This window comes from Pseudorca crassidens, chromosome 6, assembly GCF_039906515.1.
Source record: "Pseudorca crassidens isolate mPseCra1 chromosome 6, mPseCra1.hap1, whole genome shotgun sequence".
NCBI classification, from domain to species: domain Eukaryota; kingdom Metazoa; phylum Chordata; class Mammalia; order Artiodactyla; family Delphinidae; genus Pseudorca; species Pseudorca crassidens.
Genome location: NC_090301.1, coordinates 7,565,376 through 7,590,878, shown reverse-complemented (window position 1 = coordinate 7,590,878; position 25,503 = coordinate 7,565,376). Strand labels below are relative to the sequence as shown.

Sequence of the window (25,503 nt, the reverse complement as noted above, 5' to 3'; positions counted from 1 at the left end):
TCAGACAGCTGGTGGGGCTGGCCTGGCTGGGCTGGCTGGGGAGGGAGTGTGGGCTGTTACATGAGACCCAGAGGCTGCATCCCTCTATCCCAGTCCTGAGGAGCTGCAGTCCCACCCCTGTCACTGCAGAGAGCTGTGGCACCATGCACGGGGGCCAGAGGCCGCTGCTCCTTCTGTCACTGTTGGCTGTCTATCTGGGTGTGGACACAGGGGGTCTGGGGCCTGGAGAGGCCAGGAGCAGGGGTCCAAGGCCTCAGGGGATGGAGGGTCTGGGGGGCTACTGGAGCCTGTCTGCCACACCCGGTTCCCTACTTCCCCATGTCACACCCTCCCGTGGCCTCCCCCTCATTCTGCCCCAAAGCCCCTGTACCCAGGCTCAGCGCTGTCTGTCGCAGGAGCCCAGGGCCGGAGCCAGGAGGAACGTCTGCTCAGAGACCTGATGCACAGCTACGTCCCCCACCTGCGGCCTGCCAAGCATGATTCAGACGTGGTCAACGTCAGCCTCAAGCTCACGCTCACCAACCTCATCTCCCTGGTGAGCACAGGCCTGTAGGACGGGGGCGGGGAGGGGATCCCACCCTGCCCCTGGGATGGGGGGAGAGGAAGGGGCTGGCGCCAGCAGCCGGGAGCAGGCAGCGCCCACCGGGGAGACCAGAGAGCTGGAAAACTCCCATGGGGCCGCCCAAGAGGCTGGGGTCTTGTAGAGACTAACACCTGGGGGCTTAGCCCTCTGTTCTGTGCCCGCAGAATGAGCGAGAGGAGGCCCTCACCACCAACGTCTGGATAGAAATGGTAAGAAGCCGCCCTGCTACCCTCTTTTCCTCTAGCAGCTCCCACCCTGGGGCCCCAAGGCCCTCACAGCTGCCTGTTTCCCTCCCATCCCATCCCTGCCTCTCCTGCCCCCCCCCCCCGGGCTGGGCCCCCCTGGGGGTCGGGGGGCCTGGCAACCCCTCCCCCTGCAGCAGTGGTGTGACTACCGCCTGCGCTGGGACCCACGTGACTACGACGGCCTGTGGGTGCTGCGGGTGCCGTCCACCATGGTGTGGCGGCCGGACATCGTGCTGGAGAACAAGTGAGGAGGCGGCGCGGGTGTGGGGCGGGGGGGGGCGGACAGACAGACACAAGGGCGGGCCCAGCAGGACAAGGGTGTTCTGGGAGAAAGAGGCAGGGGAACAGAGGGTGCAGCCCGGGGACACTGCGGGCACTGGGGCGCGGGGGCTAAGGGTAGGGCCCGGGGCCAGCAGACCTGACCCCAGACCTGGCTCCACCGCCTCTGGGCTGGGCCGCCTGGGTAGGGATGAGGACAGCTCTCTCGGGGGCCCACAGGACAGGCGCAGGAAGGGCTGCCCTCCGGCTCTGGCACTCTGTGGGAGCTTAACTGCTGTCAGTTGCTGCCATGACCATTAATGAAGGGGGGAGGGGAGAGCGGCAGCGATTAGGAGCTGGGCCGAGGGAGCCTGGCGTGTGGGGGGTGGGGAAGAGGGGCGGGGAGGGGGCCGGGGGAGGAGTGGTCCCCAGGCCAGGAGGAGAGACCGGTCAGGGGTGTGGCGGGCTGGGAAGGGTTGGTGGCCCCGGGCCCCATCCACACGTGGCCTGGCCTGTGCGCAGCGTGGACGGCGTATTCGAGGTGGCCCTCTACTGCAACGTGCTCGTGTCTCCCGACGGCTGCGTGTACTGGCTGCCGCCCGCCATCTTCCGCTCCTCTTGCCCCGTCTCTGTCACCTACTTCCCCTTCGACTGGCAGAACTGCTCCCTCATCTTCCAGTGAGGCCATTGGCTGGGGTGGGGATTTGGGGAGCCGCTCTAAGAGGGGCCCTGGTCGGGTGGGGACCCAGGGGCCTGGGTCCACCTCCCTGGGGCCTCTGCGTCTGTCTCAGGCCCAGATGCCTGAAGATGCCCGTGTCCCTCCCTGCTAAGCCTCGGTCCCCTCACTCATCCTCCTTCGCTGCCTCAGTTTCCCTGCCTGTGCCCAGAGGAGAGACATCAGTGACTGGGATGGGTGGGCGAGGAGGCACACACACGCCGACACACATGCACACCCACACTAGACCACTACGCCCTACAGCCCCACGGAGAGGACGGCGCTGTCTCAGTATCCTCGTCCATTGATGGGGGAAAGGGGGTCTGTGAGAGGGTCTCCCCGGCTTTTAGAGGAACAGTCTTCCTGAGACCCTCCTCAGTAAGCAGACCCGAGAGGTGCCCACTGTATTTCCTCTGTTCTCACCATCGGCCCCTCCTGCCCTGGAGACGGTGGGAGGGAGGAACACGGGGTGGCCCTGGGCTCTTGCCACCAGGGCAGCACACTGAGCTGCAGTCTCCTGGTCCTTCAACTCAAACTTCCCCAGACCCCAAAGAGACTGACTCCCCGCCCCTGCCCCATCTCGTGCCAGGGTTTTGTGGAGAACTCAGAAATTCCTGGCTGCACTTTTTGAGGCAAAGCAGCCCACAGCTGCCCTCAGGTGATGGTCTATGTGACCTCACGCGTGAGTCTGCATACACTCAAGTCTATCCTCTTTCCCTCCCCATCTCCCAGGTCCCAGACCTACGGCACCAACGAGATCAATCTGCAGCTGAGCCAGGAAGATGGTCAGACCATCGAGTGGATTTTCATAGACCCCGAGGCCTTCACAGGTAACCTCCACCCAAGGCCCCTGCTGGACCTGGCTGTGCGGGCAGGGCCAGGCCGAGATCACGCCCCCTCCCGTGTAACTCAAGATGAAAACTACAGTAAACCACAAAATACATAGATTTAAAGGCCCGGCAAACCTCTGATTTTCCCCATGATAATTACTCCAGTTTGGGTGGGAGGGGGATCAAGCATCCATCTTCCCACACTGTTCCCATCCCTCAATGGCGCTCCTTTGGGCACATGCTGGCTGCCCTGTAGCTGGGTCACACGGGCTGCAGGGATCTGCCCGCCCGCACTCCCTGTACCCACCCCAGCCTGCTGCCTGCAGAAAATGGAGAGTGGGCCATCCGGCACCGGCCAGCCAAGATGCTGCTGGATGAGGCGGCACCAGCCGAGGAGGCCGGCCACCAGAAGGTCGTCTTCTACCTGCTCATCCAGCGCAAGCCCCTCTTCTACGTCATCAACATCATCGCGCCCTGTGTACTCATCTCCTCTGTGGCCATCCTCATCTACTTCCTTCCTGCCAAGGGTACCTAGCGCCTGTGGGAGGGGAGCCACGGCCCCGGCCGGCGGCACAAGGGGTAGCTGGAAGGGCAGAATGGCAGCATGACCTGGGACCAGGGACATGGACTCCTTGTGGGGAGGGGGGTGCCCCACGGTGGGGAGGTTGAGATCCGCTCTGAAGGCCTCTTGGTCATGGGCAGCGGGTGGTCAGAAGTGTACCGTCGCCATCAACGTGCTCCTGGCCCAGACTGTCTTCCTCTTCCTTGTGGCCAAGAAGGTGCCCGAGACCTCCCAGGCGGTGCCACTCATCAGCAAGTAAGGCCGGTCCTCATGCCTGCACCCACCTCCTCCCCTCCCTTCTCAGGAACACAGGGTACTGCCCTCCTGCCACCCCCACCCCCATCATCCTCAGTGCCAGCCCATCACCCCAAGGGATCTGGGGGAATCAGCCACTGCGGGTGGGGATGTTGTCTGGGGTGGAGTGTCGAAGGGCCAGCCCCGCCTCCTGCCTGCCCCCCGCCACCCTGGCAGGTACCTGACCTTCCTCCTGGTGGTGACCATCCTGATTGTTGTGAATGCTGTGGTCGTGCTCAACGTGTCTCTGCGGTCCCCACACACACACTCCATGGCTCGAGGGGTCCGCAAGGCAAGCTCCCCGCCCCCACCCCCTCCAGCATCCTCCTGCCCTTTCCGCTTACACGCACCTTCCCCTGCACTCCTGTCTCTGGGCATATTCCTCACCTGCCGCATTCAGCAGCTAACCTGCCCCACGTGCATCTAGAAGCACGTGCCCAAATGGATCAATAATAACACCAAGCGCTTACTATGTGGCAGGTGTATTACATAAACTAACTTATTTAATCTTCATAAATCCCCTATGAAGTGAGTATTAGTATCATCTCCAGTTTACACATGAGGAAACTAAATCACAGAAATGTTAAATAGCTTACTTGAGGTCGCATGGCTAGAAAGTGGAGGAAGCAGGATTCGGCCCAGGCAGGCTGGCTCCAGTGCCCATGTGATCTGCAGCCCACCTGCAACAGTCAGCTGGGACCCTTGTTACAAATGCAGATTCCCAACCTACCCCAGGCATCCTGGGCCAGGGGTGGGGCCCAGGAACCTGTGTCTCCAACAAGTGCCCTGGTGATTCTGATGTGCACAAAAGTTTGGGGGCCCAGGTTCAGTGTCTGGCGTGGAACAGGTAAGCTGTACCGGGGCCAAGCCACTGCCCCTGAAGTGCAGCCTCTGGGCCCCCAGCGCATGAGCCCTTCGTGCCAACCATCACCTTCTGTTCCGAAGCCAAGCCTGGCCGCCCAATCACCCAGGAAGGTCTGCTGGCCGCTAAGCTAAGCCACCCATGACATCCCCTCTTCAGGTGTTCCTGCGGCTTCTGCCCCAGCTGTTGCGGATGCACGTTCGCCCGCTGGCCCCAGCGGCTGTGCAGGACGCCCGGCCCCGGCTACGGAATGGCTCCTCCATGCGGTGGTCAATCACAGCCGGGGAGGAGGTGGCCCTCCGCCTGCCCCGCAGTGAACTCCTCTTCCGGCAGCACCAGAGCAATGGGCTAGTAAGGGCAGCGCTGGAGAAGCTAGGTGAGACAGGGGGTGTGACACTGGGGACACTCCTGCCCAGGGATTTCAGACATGAAGGGTCTGTTGGCCAAGGTGCCTGGCACAGCAGATGAGTGCTGGGCAAGTGTCCAGGCTGGGGGAGAGAGGGGCTGGGGTCTCTAAGGAGAGGCCACTTTCTCAGACTGTTTCTCCTCCATTCTACTCCCAAACCTTTCTCTCTCTCTTCCACAGAGAAAGGCCCGGAGTCAGGGCAGAGCCAGGAGTGGTGTGGCAGCCTGAGGCAGGCCGCCCCAGCCATCCAGGCCTGCGTGGAAGCCTGCAACCTCATTGCCTGCGCCCGGTACCAGCAGAGGCACTTTGACAGTGTAAGCCAGTCGGGGGTGGGTGTGGGGTTTGAGTACCTGGTGAGGGACTTGGACCCGAGATGGGGCAGGATGAGTGGTGTGGCCATGGTAGGGCAATAGGATGGAGAAAGTGGAACTGGGAGTGGGGCCAGGGGCCCGTGGAAGAAGCCAGGTTGAGGCCTGGAAGTAGGTGAGAAGGGCTCAAGGAAATGAAGAACGGAGGCCTGCTGGATGGCCAAGGGTGGTACAGGGATCCAGCCTGGTGCCACCGCTGGTCATCTCATCCCCTGCCTCTCACCCTCAGGGGAACAAGGAGTGGTTCCTGGTGGGCCGAGTGCTGGACCGCGTCTGCTTCCTGGTCATGCTCTCGCTCTTTGTCTGTGGCACTGCTGGAATCTTCCTCATGGTCCACTACAACAGGATGCCTGCCCTGCCTTTCCCTGGAGACCCCCGCTCCTACCTGCCCTCGTCCGACTGAGCCAACCAATTGCTGCTAGCCATGTGGAGTCTCATCGGCTGTGTTCTGCTGCTGAGGTCATGAGTATGCTCTTTGGGAAGCACCCTTCGGGGCCATGTGAGCCAACCGTTCCTGAGAAAAGCTGGAGAAATAAAAAGACAGAGCTGGAGCCCTGGAGTGGTTGGGGATGGGATGCTGGCAGAGTGTGTTAGTGAGGTCAGCATCTACATGGCACTGGCTTGCTATTCCTGGCAATCCCCTCACTTGAGCAAAGTGTTATCAACTCCCATCATTTCTGAAGCCCTAAGGACTCTGTTTTACCTTATCCCCAACTAGGCAAGGTCCTACCCCTCCAGGCCTGGGCCTCCCTTCCCTTTTACAAGTTCCCTGCAGGCTCCTAAAGGAGGGAAGTCAAGAGAGAAGTGAAGCGTAGCAGCCAATGCTCTAGCGAAAGAAGAGGAGCAGAGCCCACTCCAGCTGGCATCTTCCTACTTTCTTGGGGCTGTACGCACCCAATACTCATGTGCACCAGTGACCTTTCTATTCAGATGCATTTTTTTGCCATCGATCACCAAACATTTTATGAGTTTTATTATCTGTTTTCATTATTAAGAGCTCCTCACAGCATTATGGATAAGCAAGAATCACTATTCCCCCATGTTTAGGATGGGCAAATTGGGGCCTAGAGTAAGAGGGGCGTCCCAGAACAATGATGGCTAAATAAGGGTTGGAGTCCACAATTCCCAACACTGACCCAATCTTAGACACTCTAAGAACGTTCTATGGCCTGGAAAACGGATGCCTCTTCCTTCTCTTCTCAAAGGCCAGGGAATTTGCACTGGTTTCAAGGAAGAGCGAGGCAGGGAGGCAGGGAGGCTGGGAGGAGACCCTGACCAGGCTCCCTTTGCCCCACTTAGGAGACGAGGGCCAGGGTCTTTCAGGGGTGGGGGTGGGGCGGGGAGTAAGGCCATGCTTTGAGAGTGTAACTGGGGCCTGAGTTTTGTTAGTGACAAGACAACTTGGGCAAGTCATTTGTGCTCCCTGAGCCTGTTTCCTCATCTGTAAGTATGGGCACAGATATCAGTACCTACCTCCCCTCATCACAGGATCAAAGGTGCGGGTGAAAGTGATTAAAAAATGTTAAAGTGTCACATAAAGACCTGACAATGGGACATTGTTGGGGGGGAGAGGACCTCCCCCAAGTACAGGGTTGCTGGCTTTGGGGATCAGTCACCAGCAGGTTCATTTCATTTATTCCACTGTGTGTGTGTGTGTGTGTGTGTGGCGCCCGCGCTGCTGTGTATTTGGAGTGTCAGGCAATTTAATGACGGTGGGATCATCTCTGGTTCCTGTAAGCTTCTCGACTAGCTTACTCACCTGGAGTGAGTCTCTCAATCTGACTGCCTTAGAAGGCGGAGATCAGCTCTGTAGCTCCTGGCACAAGTAAGCAAAGATTAACAATAGCCACCACTTATGAAGGGTTACTGTGTATAGCGCCTGAAACTGATTATCTCGTTCAATCCACACGGCAACCTGAAGAGGCGGGTGCTACAGTATAGTATGGCCAGTACCAAAGAAGAAAGAGCCTCAGGGAGCTTAAGAGAGAGTCCAGGACCGTGCAGCCCCACCGGGGTCGGAGTCGGGAGACGTGAATCCAGAGTCTGCGCCGTCAGCTACTCGGAGCTGTCTTTCTCGGAGCCAGCCGCGGGAGGGGGTCAGCACGCGCTCCCCTGGGCAGGGCGGGCGGGCGGCGGGCAAGAACAGGGACAGAGCCGAGGCCCGCAGCCCGCGTGGCCACCGAACCTGAGCAGCTCAGCGCAACCGCCCGACTACTGCGTCCTGGCGTACCCGCCCCCTTCCCGGGCAGCTCGCCGACGTTCCGCTGCGCCCCGCGCAACCGGAAGTGGTCGGACCCTAGGCGGAAGGACCTGGCGGAGCGGAAGTCACTCCGTGAGGCAGTGGTGACGGCGGCGGCGAGAGGATGAACAACAAGTTCGACGCGTGAGTGGCGCGTGGCCGCCTCCCGAGGCCCCTTCCCCCAACCGTTCCTCGCGTCCGCCCCCGCCGGGACCGCCGGCGGCGCAAACTGCGGCACCGGCCTTCCTTCCTGGTTAGGGCTGCGGGCCGGCCGGGCCTGGGCGGCCAGCGGGAAGGAGGGGTTTGGGGAGGAGGGATGCAGGGGTCTCAGGGACCCCAGGGTCATATGGACCCAAAGCGAAGTGCGGGGTCCGGGCGGGAGGAGGTGGCCGTGCCGCCTGGAAGGAGATTTTCGGACACCCTGCCGGGCGGGTGCGGGTTGCCAGCTGCGTGGAGGGGCGGAGACCGGAGGTTTAGGTGTTTCCGCAGCCTGGCTGCTCTGCTTCTGCGCCCAGCTTTTCTCACACACTCCCTCTGGCCTAGGCAGGTCATCTCTCCAGAGTCTCAGTTTTCTCATTCGCAAGGTGCGGACGGTAACAGAGCCCATGTCGTAGAGTTGCGAAGATGCAATGAGGTAACGTGGCTGCAGCGCTCAGCGCAGTGGCTGTTCAGTTACGGAATTCTCATCTTCCCGAGACTCCTTCCTGCTTCCGTTCTCTTCCCCCTCCTTTTCCCTTCTTCCAACACACTCTCCAAGAGCTGCTCAGTTTCTTGCCCAACGGGTATACTTGTTATTGCCTCCTCCTGCAGTTCTGTATGTACCCTATCTGTTTGATTTCTAGTTCCAGCATCCAACAATTGGGAGGTGCAGAAAGGAAATGCAAAGTATTTTTGCATATTTCCCTGCAGCGATTGTATCTCGAGGTAGATTATGTTTTGGCTTTCTTCTAGTAGTCCAGTAAATCTGTCTTCTTTTCCGAAGACCTAGATTTCCAGTCTCACACCCACCAGTTACCAGTTATTTGACATTAGAAAAGTTACCCAGTCTCTGAGCCTCTGTTACCCAAACCGCATTAGTTGTTAGTGCTCTGCTGCCTTAGTGAGTGTGATAAGGATCAAATCACATTCGGCGATGCTTAAAGGTACTTTAAGATATAAAGTATCTTTTTAAGATATAAAGTACTACATTTAAGACATAAATGTAAAGTGGAATTACTATTAGTTTAGGTTGTGACCCACTGTTGCCCATGGGAAATTGGAGTTTTTTCCAGTACCTTGAGTGCTGGTATGCAAATTCCAAGGTCCTGGACTCCCGCACTCCTGGCAGCTCCTCAGGAATGCTTCCTGGTTGCTGAGAGGGCTCTGCTACTTGAAAAAAGTCTTTGGGAGTTTGCTCCCGCCCCCCACCCCCCGCCCAGTCGTAAGCCCTGCAACTCCTAACTTAAGATCTAAGTCCTGCCTCAGAGGAGCTTTCTGCCAACCCTGTACCTCCTTCTCCGCCGAACTGAAGAAATCAAAATTTCACTTTAAGGAGGTACTTCATGCGTAATCTGGCCCAGCCCTACCCAGATCATTTGGAGGTTCGCAGTAGCTAATTTAAACGTGGCAGTAATGGCTTCCACGGGCATTTCGCTATTTTTCACATATTATTTCTACTAATTCTAACAACCCTGTAAGGGGGTCATGTTACCTCCTTTTACAGATAAGGAAAATGAGACTCTGAGATTAAATAACTTGCCCACAGCAATGGGAAGGGCCATATGGTGAGATTCGAACCCGGGTTTGTTGTTTAACATTTGTTCAAGCACATCTTGACGAAAATTAACCTGGGCCATTTTTAATTAGTTCTAATTGTTAACTATTCATTATACTGAACATCTGTCTTCTAGCTATGCAGGAAAAAAACAAAGCTGTCTTTCATTCGAAATTAGCAATTGAAGACAGCACTCCAGCCCTTCGTTTTGTTTTTGTTGCCTTTGTTTTTCATGCAAAAAAGTGTGCAGTGTTTAGACCACGGCTGCATATTTGGTCTCTGCGTTCTTCACCACATGGCTTCTAAGGACATGTTCCAGTTTGCCAGAGTCCTAAAAGTCCAGTGCCTGGAGTTGAGTACTGTAGTCTAGGGCTCAGATTGAAGAGGAGCTCTAGTCTCCTTTTCTGTGTGGCCTTCTATGGACCTAAACTAATAGCCGCCACCCCACGCCCCCATCAACTCATTAGCTACCATTGCCATTGATCCTATTCATATGTAAAAGCCTAAGATGCTTTCACTATACTTCAGTCCCTACGGTGTTGAGCTTGGTTTTCAAATCTAGATGCCATATTTGATTTTGTCCCTATTCTTTTTTCTTAGCCTTGGCCCATTCTTAATGATTGTCCGAACCACTTATTCGACATTCATCCTAGTCTGCCTCGTATTGCTTTGATCTTAGAAATCCATTCATTAAACGTGTTTGCTTTCTGCCACTGCCTGATGCTGGACATGTAAGGATGAATTAGACCAAGTTCCTAACTGCAGTGAATCATCTAGTTAGAGTATGAGGACATACCTGGGCAGAAGCTTGGTGAGCTAATTAGGTGCCACTCAGCCTGGACAGCTTCAGATGCTAATTGCCTGCCTAAGTGTATTGAGCACTGATTTTTCTGTCTGGATTGTATCTTTGCTTCACATCCAGCTTCAGGCTGGTAAGAGTAGCCTCCAGAAGACAGGGTGCAAATGCCTTGCCTTAAGTGTAGGCTCAGAGAGCAGAGTGGTTGCTTAGCTCCACCCTCAAGAAAGGACAGCATAAGATGAAGGTCCATTAGGGTTTCCATTTACTATCTTAGAAGGGAGTCGGGAGGTGGGGTCCAGGGATCACAGTAGCATTGTTTCTTCTCTGGCATAATTATTTTTGTTATTTTTCTGTTTCCTAGTGGTTAGCAGCAAAAGCACTAAAAAGAAAGGCATTTATATGCTTCGCTTGGGGCTGGAAAAATGTAAGATGCTGAGGTGACTGTGCCCCTCTTTAACCAAGATTGAAGGGAAAGGACCCCAAAGGATATAGTGGGGAGTTGGGAACTGAGAAGAGAGAAATGATGTGAGTCCCTGTGGTATGCCCTAAAGAAGAGAATTAGGAGCTCTCTTGGGCCTGAGCAATTTTTTAAAAACTCATGAAATGTTCCTAATCAGGAGACAAAAAACCGGCCATGACAGTACAGCTGGGACAAGTACAAACGTTTATATGGGGATGTTCAGAAGAGGGAATCCCAACTCAGCCTAGAGAGAGATCAGAAAATATTTTCAAGAGAAAGTGGTCCTGGACTTCCCTGGTGGCTCAGTGGTTAAGAATCTGCCTGCCAATGCAGGGGACACAGGTTTGAGCCCTGGTCCCGGAAGGTCCCACATGCCACGGAGCAACTAAGCCCATGCCCCACAACTACTGAGCCTGCGCTCTAGAGCCTGTGAGCCACAGCTACTGAGCCCGTGTGCCACAACTACTGAAGCCCGTGCGCCTAGAGCTCGTGCTCCGCAACGAGAGAAGCCACTGCAATGAGAAGCCCACGCACCGCAACGAAGAGTAGCCCCCGCTCGCTGCAACTAGAGAAAGCCTGTGGGTAGCAACGGAGACCAAATGCAGCCAAAATATAAATAAATAAATATTTTTAAAAAAGAGAGAAAGTGTCCTTAGTCTGAATCCTGAAGGACAAGTTAAGTAGGGGAAGAGGAGCTCTCTGAGCAGAGACCAGGTGATGAACACAACAGAGGACTGAGGTTGGGGACTGCAAGTAGGCTGACCACTGGAGGGAAAGGAGTTGGTTGCACCATGCTGAGGTCAGACTGCGTGTCAGGTATTCCATAGGTGTTCTTATTTTTTGTTTTATTTTATTTTTGGCTGTGTTGGATCTTCATTGCTGAGCGTGGGCCTTCTCTAGTTGCAGGGAGCGGGGGCCACTTCCTGTTGCGGTGCGCAGGCACCCCATGGCGGCGGCTTCTCTTGCTGCAGAGCACGGGCTCCAGGCATGCACGCTCAGTAGTTGTGGCGCACGGGCTCAGTAGTTGTGACCCGCGGGCTCTAGAGCGCAGGCTCAGTAGTTGTGGCGCACGGGCCCAGCTGCTCCGCGGCATGTGGGATCCCCCAGGACCAGGGCTCAAACCCGTGTCGCCAGCATGGGCAGGCGGACTCTTAACCACTGCACCACCAGGGAAGCCCTCCATAGGTATTGTTAAACACACAGTATGCTTGTAAATGTTGTGGGACTTGCATGCTAGATAGGTTCCTCTTGAAAAGGAAACCAGACCAGCTCAAGTTTAGTGAAGGGGAAGGGGCATTGTAAGCACTATTAGGTCTCCCAGGAGTCCAGGGAGGGTGAACCAAGCCAAAGAGATGGCAGCATCACAGAACCATTCTCCTTTCCACTCTCTGCTCGTCTGCTCATTCCCTTTGCCCCTCCTGACTTTCTGTGCTCTTGCTTGTTGTCTTTATTCCCTCATGGCTTTTCTTGTATGAGACTCATATGACTCCCTAGTTCCTGAATCCATATGATCTTTCATCTCCTGGATGAAAAGCCGAGGGAGGAATTGGCTCATAATTTTGAGCGAGCCCCTGAGGCATCGTTTATTGGCCAGGCTGGGCCACCCTTTTATCTGGTGCCCTTCCTTCACAGTCATGTCTTGGCCAGGGTGAGATTGGGGACGTTCATGGCACCATGCACGATCTCGGGAGTATATCCTACAGCTAGGGCTGTGAAGTGGGCAGAGCAGGCACCCCAGCCCATGCCTAGCCCATCCATTTTAACATTTGAGCACTTTTTATGTGGTAGGCACTGGGGATTCATGGGCAAAAAGAAAAACAGTGCAAAAAACTTGGCAGCATGTTTCTGCATCTATAAGGTAATACAGGCATACCTCTCATTTTACTGTACTTTGCAAATACCGCTTATTTTCTTTTTCTTTTTTTTTTTTTAACAAATGGAAGGTTTATTGCAACCCTGTGTAATTAGTGATGGTTAGCATTTTTTCACAATAAAGTATTTTTAAATTAAGATACATACTTTTTGAAGACATAATGCTATCGCCTTCTTAATAGACTACAGTACAGTGAAAACATAACTTTTATATGCACTGAGAAACCAAATAATTTGCATGACTCAATTTATTGTGATATTTGCTTTATTGCGGAACCAAACCCACAATATCTCTGAGGTATTCCTGTATCTGAGTTACAATTTGACCACTTCTAGTACCTTCCCTGAGAATTGCCAGATTCCATTTGACTGGATACGGCCGGAAAAGTGATTTCAGAAAAGATCTGGAAGTTAATGGTCCAGCTCTAGACTAAACAGCATTCTTACTATCTTTGTGAATTCACCTTCCATTTATCTTTTTGTCTGGATCTAGTGAACTTTAGGTTCACTGAAAGCCTTAGTATTGTGTTTTGGGGGCTGGCAAATTATGCTCAGAGACAGGTTTTCTTTGCCAATAGTTTATTTACAGATTCATTGTGGGAATTACAGTAATTTCATAAGCCAGTAGCATGCAGATGCCCCTTATTAAGCTAATAAAGAAATAACATACCATACTCCAGACCAATGATAGGTTAATCACACTGTTGTTCCACGCAAGGGAAGATGAATAAAGTCCAGATTTAGTTCAGTTGTACCTTTATATGAATTGGTACTGGATGAGATGGCTTTGCCAACCAGCAGCTGAAGTCCAGCTGCCAGCTCAAAAATAAAAGTCACTTGTTGCTGGAGCACATCGCTAGGAAACTACAGCACTGGTGTTGACGGGCAGGCTGATCTCTGTGGGGCCGCTACATGGTTTGTCACCACTGCTAAAGGAGTCACCTCGACCACAGGAGGAACTAATGTCCCTTCTTTTCCTGAGACTGCTGCAGGGTTTAACATCACTGCCAACCAGGAGTGAGTGGCTTGAGATCTTCAGAGAGCAGGATCAGCAAAGGATAGCTTTGCCCGGACAGAGACGCTTGGATATTCCTCACACAACTCTCAGTATTTATAGTCTAAGTGTCCCCTCACTGTAGTTCCTTCTTTATTTGTTCCTATTGATAAGGCCCCAGCGGTGCCACTCGGCAAGTGAGCTGCTAGTGCTTAACAATGACAGCAGATGAGATGACATCCTAACACACTTCATTCTTTTATTAAAACAACTTTACTTCTAAAAACAACTTTTTTTTTGTCTTTGTCATAAGCAGGTGGATTAAAATATCTTCATTTAAGTCATAAATAAGTGGATTTGAAATCATAGCAAACCACTACACAACACTTAGGGTGGTTTCACTGCTTCTGAAAGGGTGGCACCTAAAGTACATTTGACTTAAAAGGCAAGAAGACGTTCCTTTCTTTTCTTTTTCTTTTCATTTAACATCAATTCAGCATCTTCTGGTGCTACATGTTAGGGCAGCATCTTCTTGTCCTAGATGCTGAAGATACAAAGATTAATAAGACACTTCTAAGGGCCCCCTCTAGTAGGAAAAACAGATGTGGGAGGAATGGTACCTTAGGCTGAGGGGGTAGTGTTTGCAAATAACACAGATGTGGGAATATAGGTTGCTTGAGGAGGTGGGAGGAGGGAAGGAGGATGCCAGTTGACGGGAGTCAGATTCTAGAGGATCTTATATTTCATTGTACTTTATCCTGCATGGTGGACATCAAAGGGCAAGGGACAGTTGAGAGTTTTAGGCATGGAAGTTAAATGATTAGATTTGCATTTAGAAGGAACATGCTGGTGGCAATGTAATTGAGATGACAGGGGAAGACGGCCTAAACTAAAGCAGTAGCAATGGGGAGGGGTAGGAAAGATGGTTAGAAGGAGTGGCAAGAAAGAAAAGTAAGTTTTTTAACTTCATTTGAAATGCCAAAGCAGTTATTTAATCCAGAAATTCTTCTCATTATTGACTATTTTTGGCAAAGAAAACAATCCCTTTCACCGTTTACCTCTCGCTTCTTTGCACAGCCTTTTAGAAAACTAGAATGTGGAGCTTTCTGGAATTCACAAGTTAGCTGATGGGCAGTTTCATTTTTGTTTAATCCTCCTAATTGCCACTCTGCATTCTTTGCCGTCTCTCATCTCATGTGCACCTCATTGCCTGTATCTTTAAGTGACTTGGGGTTGGTTTCCTGGTAGTTCATTTGACCTGGTGGCTTTGTTAGATAAGCAGGAATCAGCTCAGTCATGGAGTAACGTTGTTTTGCCTTTCCATTTAGATTGAAAGATGACGACAGTGGGGACCACGATCAGAATGAAGAAAACAGCACACAGAAAGATGGTGAGAAGGAAAAAACGGAACGAGACAGGAGTCAGAGCAGCAGCAAGAGGAAGGTGAGTTTTGTGCTGCATAGATGTGGTTGCCTTTGGACTTGAGACTTGGTTATCTTGGGAAATCTGGAAGATGCAGATTAACTTGATGGCATCCTGTTTTGTAATATCTGATTTTGTTCTCAAAAAAGGTTGTTGAATCACTGGAGTTCATTTTGGGACTTAGAACTTTTCCCTTGCCACACGATCTTGAGATGCTGCCTTGCTTTCCAACATTCTCCTAGCCTGAGGTAGGGGAGATAAACCCTGGAGTTTAACAAGGATGTTAATTGCTTCAGAAGCTGCTGCTCAGTATTTCAAATCCTGCACATCACTTAGAATTTTTGACTGTTTAGTTAGTAATAGTGTGAGCTGATTTATCCCACAATATTGAGTACCTTCCAGATGCAGGCATTTTAGGTGCTAAGAGGACACAAAGGTGAATGAGACTGTGGATGAAGGAGTTTACACTTAACAGTACCAGTAATACTAGTAGCTGTCATTTATTGAGTACTTACTCTGTGCCAGGCATGGTGCTAAGCACTTTACATCTGTTAATTAATTTGATCCTCTCAGCAGCCCCATGAGGAGGTGGTTATTATTTTCCCCACTTTGCAGATAAGCAGCTGAGGCACAGACTGGTTAAGCAACTTGCCCAGCGTCATTAGCCAGTAAGTGATAGGGTGTCATAGAGGAGGCCGACTTGGCCTGGGAATATGTTGAGATAAGATACAAACATAAATATCTATGATAGGAATTAGAAAGTTAGGAAAGCATTAAGACCAGAGAAAATGTTAACAGGAACTTAGAATCAGTTAACCACTAACTTAACTGTGTCAGCAGAATCTTGAGCCCACTGTAGGTAATTGAGGATGTATCCTTTTTAAGTGTGGAGGTGGTAAGGGGTGACACTGTAAAATGCTTTCTCAGTCTCAGAGCATGTGAAGAATGCCCAGATTAACACACCTTCTTTAATTCACAGGCTGTTGTCCCTGGGCCAGCAGAGCACCCCCTGCAGTATAACTACACTTTCTGGTACTCCAGGAGAACCCCTGGCCGTCCCACCAGCTCACAGAGCTACGAACAGAATATCAAACAGATTGGCACCTTTGCCTCTGTGAGTACTGGGTGGTTTAATGTAGCGAGCCTTGGTAGTACATTCATGCCTGTGTTTACATCGTTGTGTATATATACCCTCCTGGTAACATACTTAGGATTCTGGTTTCCTTAGTTGACTGACCTGAGTCTCTGAAGTCAAATTGGCTCGTTCTTAGATTTCTCATTACACGTCCATAGGTGACATACGTCAGTATCAGTAAGTATGTGAATTGTGGAACTAGTCAGAAGGGGACAATACAGAAATACAGGCTTGTTTAAGTAGATATTTATTGAGTCCTTACTGTGCACAAAGTGTCATGAGGGATACAAAATTTTATAGTACGTGGTGTCTGTTCTCATGAAGCTTGACAATAAAGTTGAGAATAAAATTAGAGTTTTTGTGTTTAATAATCTCCCATTAGGGTTCCGGATATGTTAGTGATTATGCATAAAGTAGCATCTTTTTTCTGTGTTCAGAAAGAAAAGGAAGTCTATTTTTTGTGGGTACTGTCAGTACAGAGAGCCCACACTCTGTCTTATCTCCCTCACAGGTGGCTAGAGTTGTGTACCCTGAGAAGCTGTCTGCAACTAAAACTAGTCTTGTTCAGTGAAGATTATTATATATTTTGTAGGTGCAGTACAGTCAATCTCTGGGCCGAATCAAATGCAGGATTTGTTATTTTCTTGAAATTATTGAGGTATTTGTCCTGTTTAAAATGCAGACACTGGAAAAGAAAACTATAATAGAAAATAAATTTTACAATAAATTAGTAAAGAGGAAGGACACAATGATAGGCACTTTGTGTGATTTCCTTCGATCGTTATGATAGCCCTATGAGGTCAGTGATGTTATCCATATTTTACAAATAAGAAAAATGAGGCTTGGTTAAGTATCTGATCTGAAGTCTCAAGTCTGTGATAATTTACTTAAGTGAAGGAACTTCACTTAAGTTGGGTAGGCTGTAAAAACCACTTGAAACTCAAGTTGGGTAGGCTGTAAAAACCACCTTCCAAAGCCTATACTCTTTTACTCTTCCATATACCAAAATGCATGCCAAGAGGCTCCAGTTTTTTAAAATGTTTGTTTACTAGAAGCAGCTATATTTATGTTTATTATTAATCAGATATGCATATATAACTGATAATCGGATCATCTGATTACTATGCTGAGTTGATATAATTTCAGTCAAAAGCAAAGATCTTGTTTTAGTTGGCCTGTGCTCTCTTACCACCAGTAAATTTAGGCTTTTGAATGATTAAAAATAGCTTGCGCACTGGTACATATTTGGTTCAAGAAATGTTGAATGAATTCAAGTTACTAATAGGGTTCTAAAATGAATAAAAAACCTTGCCCTTAGGGAAATAAGACATGCCCAGGAATTTCCAGTACAGGGAGGCAGTGGGAAGTGCTGTAAGAAAGGCATGGCTAGAGTGCACTTGGAGTGCAGAGGGAAGGAATTAATTTCAGCTTGGAGAAAGCCTCTTTGGGAGGAGATGGGTTTGAGATTGAATTTAAAGAATTTGAACGTGTGATAAGAAGAGGAAGGAATTCTTGGCAGAGAAAACAGTAGAATTAAACTTAAAAATATCCATGTAGTCCTTAACATTCCTGAATCCACAGAAATTTTGATGGCTTGCTAGACATTACAGGTTAAATGGCAGCCATTATGTTGTAAACAACTGGTTAAGCACTCAGAGGATCAGAGAAGAAACTGAACTGGGGAGGAAGTTTTCGTTCAGGAATTTGTTCAGTTATTTTAGCATAATTATAACTATTCTAGCATTTTTCTTTCCCTCTTAAGAAAGGTATATATGAATTTACCCAACTTGCTCAAGGAGGGTTTTTGTTTTCTTTTCTTCGGGCATGTACGCTGAGTTGAACAGTTTGTCATCAGCATCATCTTGGGTTAATGCTTCTTTATACTCACCAATGTCATGTAATTCAAGGCATTGGGAAATGCCTCACAATATTAAATTCCTCACAAAGAAATAATTACATTGTAAAACCAGTGATGCCAAAGCAGTATTTCCCATTTGTCCTCAATCCTAGTGTTTGACAACATTTAAAAAGTTCTTGAAGTTCAGGTAACTAAGAAAGCCGTGTCTTGAAATGGAAAGAGCATTGGACATGGGGATCACAAGTGCCATCTGTTCTACTGCTTGACTTTGTGGGCTAGGGCGAGTTCTGAAACGGTTTCCTCAATTATAAAATGAAGAAGGTAGTTGAGATGATTTCTGAGGTCTTTTCTGCACTTCATATTCTGAGTCTAAATGTTTATTTTTTGGTTTCAGTTGGGAGTTCCAAAAATGAAAATTGCCTTAAGAGAAGGAAAAAAGATAAAAATTTAATGCTATTTCTCGATCTGCTTACTATTTCATCTCTCTTATGGTTTGGATATAGGATTCTGGCTATGAGATTATATAGGATGGCTTTAAGATTGGTGGAGACCAAACGGTTAATAAAGCAGTGCTCAATTGGAGGATTGAGAATGGTTGGTGTACTTTGTCCCCACCACCCCCTCAAGTCCTGATTCACAATGAGCCATCGTTTCTAGTAGGCGTACTTCATTTCTTTGCACTGCGTTAGGGTGGGAAAAGATTATTGCTCATTGTATGCATATGACCACTCACTGTCCCAAATCACTGTGTGTAATTAAGCATGGCAGTGGCTGAGATGAAACACTGCATTGAAGTCCTACAGATGGCATTCATTCCTAATTTCTTGGTAACCTGAGACATTTCCCGTGTTCCTGCTCTCTAGAGGAATGGAAGGCACAGCCATTTCACACAGCCTGAGGTCTGTTTCTCCTCAGTTGCTATCCATATCTGGGAGTATGACCTGAGTCTCTGTCTGCTTGGTACCCATTTTCAGCTGTGCATTATGGAGTCTTGCTTCATGTTTAATTTAGAGCCAGCAGTGTCTTGGCAAATACCAACTGTTTCTTCAGACTGTTCCACATTTTCTCTTTCCTCCTAAAGTGTGCACTTCACTGGCCAGTACTTTGTAGCTATTCTCCATGAATTGCAGAGGAATAGGGAAGTAATCTCTCCTATCAAATCACTAGTGAGAGAAACAGAAATGGCATGCTGAATATAAATAAGCATACATTTTATAGAGAAATATGTCTGATTTTCTAACAGGACTGTGAAAGAGGAGCAAAGAGAAAATCTCTAGCTAAGAAAAGGGACTTAAACCCTAAGTGAGAGGCTAAGTCCTGCTTGGTTTTTGGACCGTCCTGGCCTTAGCAAGGGCACCATGGTATGGAGTAGTGCATGTGGTTGATTCTGTCACTTAATGCTCAGTAACTAAACAAATAAAATGTATTTCATTGTAGCTAATGCTATATTTGATGGTAAACATCTTCGATCAAGAAGTGCAGTTTGGGCTTCCCTGGTGGCGCAGTGGTTGAGAGTCCGCCTGCCGATGCAGGGGACACGGGTTCGTGCCCCGGTCTGGGAGGATCCCACATGCGCTGGGCCCGTGGGCCTTGGCCGCTGAGCCTGCGTGCCTAGAGCCCGTGCTCCGCAGCGGGAGAGGCCACAACAGTGAGAGGCCCACATAACGCAAAAAAAAAAAAAAAAAGAAGTGCAGTTACAGGGCTTCCCTGGTGGCACAGTGGTTGAGAGTCCGCCTGTCGATGCAGGGGACGCGGGTTCGTGCCCCGGTCCGGGAAGATCCCACATGCCGCGGAGCGGCTGGGCCCGTGAGCCGTGGCCGCTGAGCCTGCGTGTCCGGAGCCTGTGCTCCACAACGGGAGAGGCCACAGCAGTGAGAGGCCCTCGTACCGCAAAAAAAAAAAAAAAAAAAAGTGCAGTTATAAATATAAGTCATGAGCATGTAATGTACAGCACAATGACTAGTTAACTCACACAGTTAATAATACTGTTTTTTTTTTTAAGTGATTTGGTTCTAAAGAAATACATTCAGGCTGAGGTTATGTGGCATTTAATCTGTCTCAAGACTTAAGTGGTTTTTATTGTGTAAAAACAAGGTCCTCTTACACCATGTGATGATTATCCTGTGACTTCTGCAGGAGAGTATGTATTGACATTGACCAACTAAGGTTCCTAGCTGAGGCTGGCATTTCTCACCTAAAGAGTTTATTCTTGTATCAACAATATTACATTATTCTTTTATCAAAATATACAGTATGCTTTCCTCTAACATGCCTTCCTTCCCACACAGTCCCCCAAATGAAAACCTAACCTCCAGAAATTAGAGCCTCTACCAGAGTGTCTTCCATGTTTATGCTCTTCTCTTAAACAAATCTCACATTCATTCAAAGAAGCACAAGAAACATCTTTTCACTCTGCTGTCTTCTCACTGCAGGTGGAGCAGTTCTGGAGGTTTTACAGCCACATGGTACGTCCCGGGGACCTGACAGGCCACAGTGACTTCCATCTCTTCAAAGAAGGAATTAAACCCATGTGGGAGGTGAGGACTGAAAGCCTCAGACTGCTTTTCTGAGCAAGTTTTTTATTTTAGGGGTTTTTTGTTTGGTTTGTTTTTTTTTTAATTTTTAAATTTTTTTTTAAAGCCATGTCAAAATTAAAAGTAGTTTATAGTTTTCTCGGGACTTCCCTGGCAGTCCAGTGGTTAAGACTGTGCGCTTCCACTGCAGGGGGTGCAGGTTCGATCCCTGGTCGGGCAACAAAGATCCTGCATGCCTTACGGTGCTGCCAAAAATTTTTTAAAAATTTATTTTAATTCTAAAGAAGTATTTTAAAGTCTTCTCTGAAAGCTGTGTCACTATTTGGTCCGTTGGAAATGGGACCTCTAGGAAAAGGCACTGATTCCATTGTTTGTCTGTGTGGATGGTTTTCAAAGATTGTTTTATCACTAAAATGGTATTATAACAACATTAAAGGATTTTTAAAAATTACTCTTCCCATAGAACTGGTTTTGTGTGTGTGTAATATATTACCATAGGGTACATATGATTGAAGTGAGTAAAAATAAGCTTATGGGCAGCAACTGGAGACCCAGAGCTGAGCTCTATGATCTCTTTGCTGTAACCCATTTTCTCTATTCCGATGCCAGTGTTTTTCTAGAAGACAAACGGGATCACCCACACATACCCCAGTTAAAAATCTTATGCAGCTCTCCATCGCACACACGATCTTGCACCTAATTACCTTTCAGGACTTGTCACCCATCATCTCTAAGTCCTCCCTTCACTGTAGCTAGACCTTCCTCTTTGCGTCTCTGTCTCACAATCAGAGTTTGCACACTGCCGTGTTCTTCCCAATGCCGGCAGAGCCCTTCACCTGCTTTACCTGGCTAACTCCGGTGTCCCTCAAGACCCAGCTTAAATGGTTTCCTCTTCTTGGGTGTTTCTGTCATGTTCTTTCTGAACTTCCTATGCATATCTCTGTTACAGCAGTACTTGTCAAACTGTACTGCTGGAATTAATTTTCTTGTCTATCTTCTTCACTAGACTGGATCTAGGTAGAGACTGTGGCTTCATGTCTGTATTTGGGACATGGTAACTCTTGATAAACTTCTAGCGAATGAAGTAAGGAAATCTGTTTGAAATCTGACATTTCATTTTGATGTAGTTCCGAAAAAGGATGATGATGATTATTATTATCATTTGGGCGTATATTATCATTTTGGCTACGCCGCGGCTTGCAGGATCTTAGTTCCCCCACCAGGGATCAAACCTGGGGCCCCGGCAGTGAAAGTGCCAAGCCCTAACCACTGGACCGCCAGGGAATTCCCAAGAGAGGATTATTTTTAAAGGGTCCGTTTGGCCATTTTTTCCTATAGAGTTGAGTAATTGGGAAGCAACAAGACTTCTTAGTGATCAAGGGATCGTTGGCCCTAAAGCAAAAGAGCTGTGAAACCATATTTTAACTTTAAATGCTTTCTCTCTTTTCACAGGATGATGCAAATAAAAATGGTGGCAAGTGGATTATTCGGCTGCGGAAGGGCTTGGCATCCCGTTGCTGGGAGAATCTCATCCTGGCCATGTTGGGGGAACAGTTCATGGTTGGGGAGGAGATCTGTGGGGCTGTGGTCTCTGTCCGGTTTCAGGTAAGCCACCCCACGGGCAGGTCTGCTCCTCATGTTGCCTTTACTCTTCTCACTGCCTCCGATTTGCTTTGATGATTCCTTCTGTCGTTCCTCCTGTAGGAGGACATTATTTCAATATGGAATAAGACTGCCAGCGACCAAGCCACCACAGCCCGCATCCGGGATACGCTTCGGCGAGTGCTTAACCTACCTCCCAACACCATTATGGAGTACAAAACCCACACCGACAGCATCAAGTATGTGTTGTGGGGGCTTGCGGGGGGCGTGTCCCTAAGTTTAGCAAAAGTAGGTCCTTAGTTGGGCCCAGAGGAATGTGGTCGTACAGAGACTGACTTCAGGAGAAGGGACAGACCAGTCTTCCCCTAGTGCTTCTGGCCACCTGTAGCAGTTCTTTGCTGGCAAGGTTCCCTGTCCACCTACACTGTGGGGTGCTTTTTATGAGAGAGAGCCCTTCTGCAGAATCCCAGTTGCACTGCCTGGGCTTGCTTTATTCACACAGGCTGTCTTGTCTTTCATGCACTAACCACTGTCGTAGAATGAAAGACAAAGTGCTCTTCTTTTTCTTGCTGATTTTTAGATAATTTCACTGAACAGTAAGGCCCTCCTCCCTGTCTGCCCCTCACTCCACTTTTGCATGTCTTTTTAACCTGTTAGCTTCAGTCTGTTTTCTTTGTCCTGGGAAATCGACTTCGTATCAGGAGTGATGACTCCATTTCCTTGTGTGTAGAGCTGAACTCGTAGAGGAAGCAGAGTAGCGTGTTTGTGGGAGTAGAATCTAAGGGGAGCATGGATGCCAAAGAGGAAATTAGCTTTGCAGTCTCCTAAGACTCAAGGAAGTGGAGCTGGACGTCCACAAATGAGAATCACTGGCTAGGGTTGCTCCTTCAGTGATTGAATGTCATAAATAAATCCAGGTTATTATGAAAACGTTGTGGGGAGTGGCTGTTAGATTTTCCTCACAACTGGAGGGAGAGCGAGCCAACTAGGAGTCAGGACTTGGAGGTTTAGTTCTCTCCTTTGACTCTAATATCAGTGTGTGCCTTTGAAAAGTCTCTCTGCCACTCTGCTTCAGTTTCCCCATCGGTAAAATGGATAATAACGCTTTACCCAACAGGGTTGTTCGAGGCTGATTTAATCTTTGTAATTGAAGGTCCTCAGATGGAGAATGCTCTTACAGGGCCAAGTATTATTACTCTCATCATCATCATTAGTAATAATATCATCATCCTGCTTATTAAAAACATTACTAGTAATGAGCCCAGCCATGGTGTTCAGCAGGCAGACCATTTGGGAATCTTTTTCCCCTGAATTTACAGATCGTATTGTGGGTGGAACTGGCTTAAACTAGCTAAGCGCCAGTTTTTAATTGGGAATGCTGCCATAGGAGGTGGTCTGTATCGCATGGCTGGGTGTGGCTCATTGTCGCCACCAACAGTTATTAGCTAGCCATGACCCTGATTGCTTGCCTCCAGTCCCCGGGTCAGCATTGTTTTTCTCTAGGCAGATTTTTCCTATTCTTTGTTCTGGAATACAGGTAGTTTCTGCCCTCCAGCCAGACTCAGTCTAGGCTGGAGAGACCCACACCTACCTTTTCTAGGACTCTTACATTCAAGGTTCCCAAATGCTCCCCACCCCCATCCCCCCCAGAAGCAACCTTTTCACCTGGATAGGAAAGGGAAAGAGGTATTTTTCAGCTCTCCCCTCTCCACTGTTCTCCCGCTCTAATACCCTGAAGCAGTTCTTCCTGACTTTTGTAGAAACACGTACAAGTCCTTAGAGTCTAGGAGAGCCTTGGGGCTTATTGCCTTAGCCTGCTGCTTGCTGCCTTATCCAGAGGCCTGCCTAGTACTCCAGCCCTGCAGCTGCAGGGACCAGAAAGCCCTCCTTGATACCTAGATGCTACTTTTCCTCGCGTCTCCCTCTCTTTCTCTCCCAATGTGCCAACATTTTGCACTTTCACTAGAATGCCAGGCAGGCTGGGCCCCCAAAGGCTCCTTTTTCAAAACCTCTGGAAGCCGCGGTTGAATGTGCCGTGACCCTCTCCCTCTCTGGATGGCACCGTCACTGAAGCTGGCATCGTCGGAGTCTCTTGCTCTGTTGGCGCGCTACCTGGAAGACCCTTCTGTCCCGGACAAGAGGAACCGGAAGAGCATTTTATGTTTTAAGAACAGGCTGACACGCAGCAGCTACAACAACAGCTGAGATCACTTAATAAATGGTGCTAAACTAGCTTGTCTCATGCTCTTGCTCTTTATGGTGCATCAAAGAAGTGGCCTTTCAGACTGACTGTCACCATATTAAGGAATGGCACAGACTTCTCCGCGGAGGGCCATCCGGGGAACGCAGCCTCATTTCCATAAGCCCATTGTATAACGTCACATGGTATTTTGTTCCAGTTCTGCTGAGGTCCGACATAATGAGGTGATATCTAGCTCTCAAAATGAGACCCCATTTTTTTGGTATTTGAATTTTAGTTTCCATCTAGTCATGCCGATGACCAGAACAGAGTGATTTCTGACTTAGAATTCAGCTTGAAAGTCCGTACGGTTGGAAAGGGGGATCGTTGGCCTTTGCTTTGCTGACTTTGTATGTCTTACTTCAAAGAAATCTCTTGCTTGGAGGTAAAGCCCTGCTTCCGTCTGTGTGCGGCTGTACGTATAGAGCTTCCTTGCTTTGTGTTAATGAGGTTTACTCACTGTGCTAAAGCCGCCCAAGCCACAAGCTCTTTGCCAGCCTTCTCCCTTCTGCTGTCACCTTAGAGCCAGATCATCTTCCTCTTTGAGCTCGCCCTGCTTGCACGGTCTCAAGGTTCTAGCCCTTCCCTTCCTCCCAGTCCCCAGGGTTGTTGTGCATCAGGACCTGGGGTGGGGAGATGTCTTTGTCCTGCTTGAGTGTGCTCCTTAGGGCATCTGACCACACATAGCACATACCAGCCCCTCATGTGCTTTGTGGCTTGGCATGTATGTGCTACAGCTCGGCCTTCAGGCCCCTAACCTGCATGTAGAATTTCAGCAAGCCTTACGTTACTTTAGGCTTTCTGAGGAGCTACCACCAAAACCAGAAGTGAAACACTTGCCCGCACTAGGCCAGGTTGCCTGATCGCGCCTGTGAAGGTGGCTGTGGGCGTAACGTGGAGTTTGCCCGAGTGGCTGTGCGCTTCCATTATGGCAGCAGCGCCCTGAGCTATACCATCCTCACTGACCATCGGGCTCCACGTGACCTGGGATCCCACAGAACACACACTGGGACTAGAGCGCCTTGGGCTCAGCATCCTGGAGGTGTTCGTGTCGTTGCTTTTTTCTGTTATGTACCCCAAACTGGGTGCAGGACCTGGAAGATGGAGACTTGCTGATGTGTGGAAATGCCTGTTCTCTCCGTTTTCAGCGTTTGTCAAAGCATTACCTTCTATGGCCCTTTCCCTCTTGCCTTCCACTGTAATGTTACATGTATTGGCCTTAATTTCAGCTAATGTAACTGGTCCAGGGGATGAGCTTGATGCCACCTTCCAAAGTAAGAGTTGATGAGAAAGCACCAAACTGACCGTGAGACCCCTGTGATCCTTGCCACATCTGAGCAGAAACCGGAACTGTTCTGCTTTGCTCTGCTCCTTGTGGCTCTCCCACAGGTGTGGCTCTGTTTGAGCCAAGGAACTGGAGCTGCTTGGACTTGAGAATTCCGGGGAAATGAGGAGGAAAGAGCCGCAGTTCTC

The 25,503-nt window shown here is 49.4% G+C and overlaps 2 protein-coding genes across 5 annotated transcripts in view; both read left to right on the top strand.

The window, feature by feature from the left end:
- The first annotated feature begins 72 nt into the window (after positions 1-72).
- Positions 73-6,051, top strand: CHRNG (cholinergic receptor nicotinic gamma subunit). Its single transcript, XM_067739816.1, has 12 exons — positions 73-198; positions 396-535; positions 748-792; positions 963-1,072; positions 1,609-1,764; positions 2,534-2,631; positions 2,958-3,158; positions 3,334-3,448; positions 3,665-3,779; positions 4,509-4,725; positions 4,936-5,069; positions 5,353-6,051. The coding sequence occupies exons 1-12, from the start codon at positions 144-146 to the stop codon at positions 5,524-5,526; spliced, it is 1,560 nt and encodes a 519-aa protein (XP_067595917.1). The 5' UTR covers positions 73-143; the 3' UTR covers positions 5,527-6,051.
- A 1,302-nt stretch (positions 6,052-7,353) lies between these two features.
- Positions 7,354-25,503, top strand: part of EIF4E2 (eukaryotic translation initiation factor 4E family member 2) — a 29,243-nt gene continuing 11,093 nt past the window's right edge. For 2 of the 4 annotated variants that reach the window (XM_067740217.1, XM_067740216.1), the window contains exons 1-6: positions 7,354-7,506; positions 14,569-14,683; positions 15,642-15,776; positions 20,088-20,192; positions 21,642-21,794; positions 21,894-22,030. In XM_067740217.1, coding sequence (XP_067596318.1) covers positions 7,487-7,506; positions 14,569-14,683; positions 15,642-15,776; positions 20,088-20,192; positions 21,642-21,794; positions 21,894-22,030 — 665 coding nt within the window. In that variant the 5' untranslated portion in view covers positions 7,354-7,486. Of the gene's footprint in view, positions 7,507-7,914; positions 7,997-14,568; positions 14,684-15,641; positions 15,777-20,087; positions 20,193-21,641; positions 21,795-21,893; positions 22,031-23,757; positions 24,024-25,503 lie in introns of those variants that run through there. The other 2 variants (XM_067740214.1, XM_067740215.1) reach the window with 2 other exon arrangements.

Excerpts from the sequence above, each read along its gene's own strand:
- CHRNG (XM_067739816.1), top strand. The coding sequence starts at position 144 with ATGCACGGGGGCCAGAGGCCGCTGCTCCTTCTGTCACTGTTGGCTGTC. Across the intron at positions 793-962 it reads CCAACGTCTGGATAGAAATG|CAGTGGTGTGACTACCGCCT; the intron begins GTAAGAAGCCGC and ends CTCCCCCTGCAG. Across the intron at positions 4,726-4,935 it reads GGCAGCGCTGGAGAAGCTAG|AGAAAGGCCCGGAGTCAGGG; the intron begins GTGAGACAGGGG and ends TCTCTTCCACAG.